This window comes from Antrostomus carolinensis, unplaced genomic scaffold (assembly GCF_000700745.2).
Source record: "Antrostomus carolinensis isolate BGI_N321 unplaced genomic scaffold, ASM70074v2 scaffold5095, whole genome shotgun sequence".
Classification (NCBI taxonomy): domain Eukaryota; kingdom Metazoa; phylum Chordata; class Aves; order Caprimulgiformes; family Caprimulgidae; genus Antrostomus; species Antrostomus carolinensis.
In genome coordinates this window covers 1-9216 of record NW_010318292.1, presented here as the reverse complement: position 1 = coordinate 9216, position 9216 = coordinate 1, and the positions used below count along the sequence as shown (strand labels likewise).

At 39.7% G+C, this 9216-nt stretch overlaps 1 protein-coding gene across 1 annotated transcript; it reads right to left on the bottom strand.

Annotated features, from left to right (window-relative positions):
- Positions 1–1849: 1849 nt before the first annotated feature.
- Positions 1850–7737, bottom strand: CCNJ (cyclin J; the record flags this gene model as incomplete). The annotated part of the gene is made up of 4 exons (XM_010168824.1): positions 1850–2261; positions 4567–4726; positions 4831–5130; positions 7527–7737. Coding segments are annotated over 4 exons (1083 nt in total), but the record flags the coding sequence as incomplete, so codon positions are not given.
- Between the last annotated feature and the right edge of the window lie 1479 nt (positions 7738–9216).

The following is a 9216-nucleotide window of genomic DNA, read 5'->3' as shown; positions in this document are numbered from 1 at the left end:
TCATTCACCCTCCTCTCCCTCTTGACTTGCACATATATGCTACAAAAGCTCACAAAAAAAAAGGGATTTATGCAGAAAAAAAAAGAGAAACAGGATTTATTCTCCTCAAAAATAGTTTTTTGTAGCATGTTATCATTCAGCCCCAGAAAGAATGAACACAGCTTTCTTCCCTCCATTCTAAACATTATGGTAAGGCCCCCTCTCCTGTGATAAAGCCTTCATCTTAATATTGATAATGTATCTTAGTTGCCCCTGCTTTCAAAACAGTCTCTGCAAGATTCACAATACTTCAGTGTCGTTAGATGGTACACAATCTTAAGTGCTGCTACTAAGGCAGGGGAGAAGAAGGTGGTAAAAGAAATAAAACAAACAAAAATAGCCTTAAGCCCACATATTATAAAGATATTTTGAAATAGGAAGAATCCTGTCATCCATACCTTTTCCTCCTATATTCTACCACAGGAAAGTCAGGTATCTTCTTGTATTAAAAAAAAAAAAAGAAAAGAAAAGAAAAATCCTCCATTAATATCTCTACCACCATTTTCATCCAAGAATTGGATGAGTGAAGCTTTCTACCCTCAGCCTATCCACTCCACAGGAGATAGTGTAATTCCATAAATTTATGTAATTAGCACCTTAATTGTGATAAAGCAGTTCACTCTGCAATATATTTTTGATCCACCCACTTAGAAGAGTAAATCTCTGCAGTTTCTTCTGGAACTCCCAAATAGCAGAAGAAGTTGCCCCACTATTACCTGAGAATTTCCCTCCACTATAAGCCTGACAGAACTGGATTTCTATAAGCACTTAACTGTACTTTTTTTGTACAGGTGATACTGTCAGTAGAATTGGAGGATGCTTTCTGTTGGTTAATACTACATGTGTTTGTACACAGAGGAACCACAGCCACTGTAATAGTTCTGGTACAGTACAAGTTCAGCTGAAACTTTCTCTTTTCTTCAATTACTCAATACCACACTGCTGGGCAGTAGTTCACACCTGCATTCTGCGAACACTAACATATCCCTTTGGTACTCTGCATATAGATGCCCTGAAGAAAAGCCACTTCACTTGCTATAGTTTCTTCCCTCTCCACCTTCCTCCCTCAAGTTATACCCAATTAAGTGTACAAACCAGCAGCACAGAGTAATGAGTAGAAAATTCCCTGAGTTAGTATGAAAGAGTTACTTTAAACACAAAAAGGATAGGGAGGAGAAAAACATAAAAACATAGTGTCTATCCTGTGAGGTACAAAACTTTAAAACTAGCCAAAATACCAGTTAACTTAAATGCCTTAGCCTAAAGCAAATACCCAACACAAGTGCTGAAAAAGGGGCAAGAGTATGGAGATAGCCAGATGAGATCTCTTCCTGTGGTCCCCATGTATCTGGAGAAGTCTGGCATTCAATGGATTCTGAAGTTTCAGTAAATTTAAAGTAAGTGTTAATACTGTACAGTGGTATTGCATAAATGTCTTCAAAATAATACTGCATGTCTCCTTCATTAAAAGGTAAGTCTGTAGTTAGTCCACAGCTATTTTTCTTTTGACTAGTATTTCAAGGATGTGCATTAGAAGCACAGAGTATTCTGAGTGCCAGAGTAAGAACTTCTTATCCCCAGGTGTACACGTTCTTTTTAGAGGGTGTTCTGTGTGCTTATTTTTTGCAGTCTGTATTTGAGCTACAGTACTTGGTTGCCAATCCAGTTGCTTTTTTTCTGGAAAGACACTTTCTTTTATTCAATTTGTCACCCTCAAACTTATTTGAGGTTTAACAAAAAAACCCAAAACAATTCTCCTCAACACAACTTTCCACCCCAAACAAACAAGCACAAAACCATTCTGTACTTATCACCTCTCAAAGCAGGGAGTAATACAGGAATATCGTCCATTCACTTGATAACTCCGGTTGTAGGAGACACTTATACATGGCTTCACTTCTAGTGGGACAGCTAGTGACATTGCAGCACCAGTCTGTACATGGCCCCGAGCCTGAACACTAGACTGTAAGGCAGCAGGGCAAGTCTGAAGTGGGTAAGATGCTGTATGATTAGATGATAATCTCTGTTGACAGTTTTGCTGCTGTGATGTCTGATGGTGATACTGTAATGAAGACTGATGAGCCTGGAGATACTGTGGTAGGGGCTGTTGAGCATTAGCCTGCTGGGGAGTTGGAGCTGGGGTCTGAAACACAGTATGTTGGGCAGACTGAGCATGCTGTCCTTTTTGCTTGTTTGCTTCCTTCACATCATTATCATGTGCACTAAAACAAAATTGAGAAGACAGAATAGATGAAAATAGATATTAGAATAATTTAAACTCTTTTGGGTTAACTTTTAAGAGCACTCTAACAGATGATGCAATTATCTGAAAGCTTCCAAAGCTATTTTTTTTTTAAAAAGAGAGAAAATAATTTTAGCCTACCCTTTAAAATAATTTAAGGTTTAAAAATGTCTTTTCTTTAGGATAGTGTCTTTTCAGAGTTTCACTTCATTTCATAGCAATACAAAATGCAGACAAAAGCCAAGTACAATACAAATAATACAGCAGCATCTAAAATTACCAGTGCAGTAAGGTCTGCTGGTATACTGGAATAGAGTGCCAGATTACCAGAACCTGAAATTAAAACTTGCTGCTTCCACCTAATTTAAATTGGGTAATTGGGTTTTTAAAGATCTACATTACAGTACTTAAAGGCCATATGTATATTTATATTGGATCCTGCTTTGGGAAGTTATCCTGGTTTTTAGCTGGAACAGAGCTGGGTTTCTTTTTCAGTAGCTAGAATTGTGCTGTGTTTTGCTTCCAGCCTGGGACTTTGCTGTGAGAGAGACACTGATAACATACCAATGTTTACATTTTTGTCACTGGAAGTGAAGGACTTTGTGTTCTGTTAGTCCACAAGCACAAGATTTAAGGGAGGAGAAGAATATTTAAATTAATAAACTTAATTGACAGTTAGATATGCCAATGGGGTATTCCATATCATATCACTTCATGTCCACTATATTAGTGAGGGTCTCTTCCTCTTTCAGCTCTCTCTGCCTTTCGCTCGGGCTGTCGTTCTTCCGGGATTGCGGTTTCGGTTCGGGATTGTTGCTCCTCCGGGATCGTTATCTGGGAACGGGCCCGGCTGGGTCAGGAGGGGGGTGAGCTATAGCATTGGGTGTCATTCACTTGCATATTTTGTTACTGTTATCGTTATATCTACTATTTCTATATTAGTATTAAGTTTTTTCTCTATTATTAAACTGTTCTTATCTCAACCTACAAGCCTCCTTACCCTTGCCCCCCCAATCCTCTCCCCTATCTCCTGGGGGTGGGGGGGAAGTGGGTGAACAGCTGTGTTGGCTGCTAGCCAAGGGCCAGCCCAGTGAAACTATCACAGGAGTGTTTTTTTTTTTTTTGTTCCTCTCACCTTTTTTCTAGCCTACTCAGTACTTAAGTTAGACGGTTTAGCTCACCTGAATCCCCTTTGATTTACATCTGTCTCAAATGTATTTAGACATACTCTTCCCCTTGCTCTTACGCTGAGGTTAAACAGGTGCCACCTATACACTTCAGTCAGGCCTAAAATCATCCAAGTTTTTTGGTACTGCCTATACAAGGCAGATCTCTTGAAGACAGCTAAGGTTCAACTGCTCACCATTTTCTCCTAAGACTGATAACTTTTTATGGTACACTGCAAAGACGACTGAAAGGCTTTTTCACCCCCCACCCCATCCCCAAGTGTTCCAGAGCAATACTGAAAACACTTCTGCCAACAGCAGTTGCATGCTTTAAGTACTATCCCTTTTATTACACATACTAGCGAAGCCAAAAGAGGCCATTGGGGTGATAATGTCACACTTATAAGATGTGATTCTTACAGATACAGCTGTTCCTGTGCTTCTACGGAGCACAACTGTATTTAGAGCTGGACAAGAGCAAACTCCTGTAGGAGGAAAGCAGTTGCAGTGGGCATAGGTTTCAATCTTAAGGTTCAGAATAAAAGAACTGATTGTGTAACATCCCCTCCCAGTAAGGTTCACTTGGCACTCTGGCATTTTTATCTCATGTCAGCTGTATCTCTCCACTGTAGTGCAAAAATGGATACAACCTCCTGGTCATTTCCTCCCCCCAAAGCTGGTGACTCAAACAGTCTGCATGTTTGATTCATAATCTGTTTGGAGCATCCCTTGAACTTCCAAGGCAGAGAGTCTTCAGTGTAAGTAGGAGCTCCTATGCAGTTGGTACTCTTCACTCTCTTTTTTTCCTCTCTGAGCCAACTACAGAGAGTGGGAATAAGTTACTTAACAGATTCTCAAAGCATGCCAAGAAGATGTTCAGTGGAAATGCAAGCCTGAGGTTTGCTTGTTGAAAGAACAGGAAAGAGGTTAGATCTGATAAGGCTTTCTTTTTTGGAAAGAACAAAACAGTTACTACCTAACAATATTACCTAATACCTACGTATTTTTAGAATAGAAAACATGAAATTCAGAAAGAAATTTGCTTTCAGTGCTAACAGCAATTAAGCATACCAACAGATGTGGAAATGGGCTTAAAAAAGGCTGCTGTTGTTAACTTACATTAATAGTCGCTCAATGCATGGCACTAGGAAATCCCAAGAGTATGCAGTAAGATGATGCAGTCGGGTAGGCCACGTTGGCGAGAGACGCAAGATAATCCTTGAAGAAGCTACACACGCAGTAGCAACTAAAGAAGGGGCGTAATTTAAAAATGCATGATCTAGAAAGAAGGAATAAGAAAAAGATTCATTTAAGTTGGACCTTGTCTGTCAAGACAACAAAGGAGTCATTACCTTTGACACAACAAAGGAGTACGTAACTCACCCTGCAGTGATACTTCCAGAAAGTAATCAGCATATTTTGCCATATATAACTTAGTCTTCTCTAAGCAAACCATTGGCCAGCCATCATGAAGATCAGTCTCATGGACAGCAATAGAAAGATAATAGTCGATGAAATGAGCAGCAGTTGGGAGGCACAAATTCCACTGAAATGTTTCTAGCAACAACAACTCCATATGAAGCAAATTCTGTTTTGTTAGTACCAAATTCATGTTAGTCATACAACCCAAGCTGTTCAACTGTTCAAGTTTGGGAACACTGTCTTCCTTTTCTTCAAATTTACCTTCAGGTGAACAGAAAGAGGGAGAAAAAAGATTCAGCACAAATGAACTATAAATCAGACTGTATCTAATGCCTGCATTGGTCATACTTCAATTCTGTGAGGTCAAACAAGCTTGGGACTTCCCTGCAGATGCAAAGCTCAAATGGAAGACGTCATCAGAGACAAAAAGGAGTATGTACTATAAAGGAGTAAATTTCAGCAGATAATGTCAAACACCATGTACGATACTGTGCAGTGACATGTTTCCTGCTGGTTTTCCCACCCCAGCACACAGAAGCCGGTTGCCAAGAGCAGAAGCTGTATCAGGGCATCACTGGCACTACATGTGCGAGTTTTTGTCACCAAATTATCATATAATGTGTCCTCACCATCAATGAAATACCACTGTGATGTGACTTGGCATACACAGCACCACAGCATTTGGCTCTAATTACCCTCCTGCCCCTACACACCCTTTTTGTTTCTAAAACTGATTAGGGTATAGCTAGAGCTCTGGCCAACGTGGCTGCTTTTAACGCCTGTTATGGTAGGTACATTTTTAGATTTGATAGCTGATAAGCTGCTCCAGCATTTCAAACAAGTGGATTTCAGCAATGTGCATCTGAAAACCCACACTGCCATACACACTGTTTCAACTTTAACACTGCTAGTAGCTTCAGCTTTCCTTGGACTTCAACTTGTCAGGCCTGTATGTTTTTAGCCTGAAGCAAAATTGTATATGTAGAAAACCCATTAACAAGAGAAACAAGTGTCACATTTCCATACAGTTTGCCATATGGTTGTGCTATTTCGATTTCATTACAAATTCTTTCCATCTTACACTCTCTATTCAGTATTACATGATATGTTGTAAATGCACATTTTTAGAGAGTTTTGCAGGACTGAACATACTGAAGGTTTACTTTTTTTCAACAGTGGAGGTACTTATACAGGATTTCATCCAACACCAGTCCCAGTCTGTTACGTTTTTGTTTCCCATACTCTAGCAATTACAGAAATAAAAGCTTCAGGAATCACATAATCATTTCTCCTATTGCTTCTATTACCTTATCAGACATATCACAGTGTGTTTTGTCCAACTTATTGCATCGCTGATTAAACTGCTTGTTTAAGCCACACAGGGCAAAAGTTTAAAATAGCATGCTGGTTTGTGCTTTCTGAACCAATTAATACACTGCTTCTCAGAAGAGCACGTATTCCAGGCTTTCAAAGCTCTACTTGCAGCTTGTTATGAAAGATGGCAGAGGTGATTTAAAAAAAAAAAAAAATTATCTTCAGAACATGAATTTAATTTGAAAATCTGGCATTAGTTCAAAGCCAATCCATTTTCCTAAATGGTTTACACTGGGTTCTGAGGCAAGGTTTTCATAGTCAGCACCTCATCTTTTGCCAAGAGAAGACTGCTGGCTGGTGGCATCCAGTCCAAGTTTATACCCAGAAGAATCTGAAATAACCTTTTTCTTGTTTCACTGTTCTGCTGAATAGCCATATTAGTGGAGACAAGGGATGCAATGAAAGGAAGAATTATACCAAAAATAGCCAACACCTCAGTGCTCTGGTTTTCTAGCAAAGAGGGCCTAGAGCTACAATGTGATATATCTTATTTGGGAAAATGAAAATAGATTCAGAGAAACAAATCAGCACAAACTGAACCGTCAGTTCTTCTGCCAGGACCCATTTCTCTGAATCTATTGGTTTAAGAACAAGTGTCAGCAGGTATCCCAGCAAACTACACCCATATCTCTTTGGGGGAATCTAAAAGGGGTCCACAAATGTCAAAAGATGGATACACAACACGAGAATCTAGCCGAGGTCAACATAAGCAGCACTGTTCATAATGAGTGTTTGTAATTAATTCTGTCTTCAGATCACTGTGCATTCACCAATTTGTTTCAGCAATATTACATTTTGTATGTGACATATGCTAGCCTTAGCTTGCTTAAGGAACATTGCAATTGATGAAATCTGAAGTATTCCAGAACCACACAACACCATCAGCAGGGTGCAGTACAGTCTACATATGGTTTATTTCATTTCTTCCTTTATGGTATGTGCCACTGGATCTGCCTATTTAGAGATGTCCTCAGAAATACAGTCTTTCCATTCCTACAATACAGCTCTGAAAGTTCACCTCAGAATAATTTGTTTCCAAGCATAAACATTGGTTTTTAATTGCAGTTTGTTTTTTCTCCCCTTGGTTTCATCAGGTGCCAACAGAAGTCAAAACAAGAGTCAAAAGAAAGGTTCTACCAATTGGGCCAAGCTGATATACACTAATCTGCCTGTCTTTTATAACCACTTTGTTTCCCCTGTCTGCTGTGTCCCATCAAGACACACCTTGTATTTGGCAGTAGAACCTATTTTGCTCTAGTTAAAGTTCGGTGCTACATACTTACTTGCTAAAAGTAAACAGGAAAGAGCAACCACATGCAGCTGCTGTATAGATATGTCATAACGATCCATAAAGAGGTCCAAGAGATACACAGCTAGATGTCGTGCAGCAGGACAGAGTCTGAACCGATTGCTCACAATGGCAATCAGATCTGCAAAGTATCTTCTCAGATGTAACTGGGGAGATTGGCCTTTGTAGGAGGGCAGCTTCAGCTCCTAGGTGGACAGCAGCATGCAATTTTATTAAAACCAGCATTCAGTTTGAATTAGTACCAGATTAATACAGCTGATATTCTCAAACTCATCATGGAATTTTCAAAGGATTTCTCCCCTCTTCCTTCTATTCCCATCATTTTGGCATCCCTTTTCACAGAACAAAATCTATTTGTCATATTACAGAAGAACTAAGAAATAATTTGATTCTGCATAACATTAGTGTAATAATTTAAAACTGAACATCTCTTCATTGGGTGACTGGCTAGAAGGACTTTAGCTTTTACCATTTCTGTTGTATTACAAAGGCTGTACCTCCCAGTAGGGAAACAGCAAGGGCACGGGAGTACTCCTCCTCAGCTGCTTCAATGCAAAGTCCAATAGCTTAACTCAACCCCCTCCTGCTACAGCTCAGTCTGAGCAATCAGACTTTGTACTGAAATGTTTGCCTGTTCCAGTGCTGCCAGTTCTCCTGCAGGTGCCTCCAAAAGAAGGGCACTAACAGCTACCTGAAGGCAGCAACGTTAGGAAGAGGAATGGGGTGTGCATGTGTCAACATTTGCTTCATACATATGTTTAAACTCTGACAATCTGATCCGATTGATGTTGCATGGACACTGATTACAGTGTGTTCTGAGGCATTTAGTTAAGTGTCCATAACTCAATTTAGAGGAGGGACCACATAAAACAAAAGCCCTTCCAACACCACAAATGAGAAAAGTCTGTGGCAGGACCTATTTTAAATACAAAATTTGGCCTGGTAGAAACTGTTGCCCAGGCTCCTGCCTAGTAGCTAGTATCTCCTCTTGTATACAGCAGAACAGCAGTGCTATCTTCTGTTACCATGATTAAATTTACGAGTTAGATTGTGCAGCCCAGTTTAAGTAGGATTTTGAGTACAATTAAATTTCCAGCGGGACAGTCTGATGACATCAAGATGAAATGGAGTTGCCCAAAATTTTCAAAGGCTTAAGGTTAAGTCAAAGTTCTGAAACATGCTATTAAAGTGAAAAAAAAACCCCAAACCCCTAAACCCAACCAACCAACTAACAAAAATCGCACACATAACTACTAAACTTCAGAATTCACCTTTCACAATACTTAGTTTTAGTAACAGTAACTTTGGTAGCAAATTATCCTGTCCTTCCCTTGTGTTTCCCCCACCCCCGGCCCTGCTCCTGCAAACAAAAAAAGCTGCTTTAGCAGTCACACCTTCAAGAAAGATAATCTACTCATCAAGTACTCTCAGGCAGCAAAAGCACATTTTTAGTAGCTTCAGTCACTGTAACCCGATTTTCAGCTCTAAGCATAAGATGTGCTTTATAATGAAAGTAGCCCCAAAAGCAACTTTGAGGAGGTCGAAGCAACTCCAAAGCAGCATTGCCTAAACTCTGTACTATACTTACTGCACCTGGTGTTTGGTTGGTTGGTTTTGTTTGGATTTTTTTGCTACAATAGCCCTACAACGTTTTCTGCAGAGTT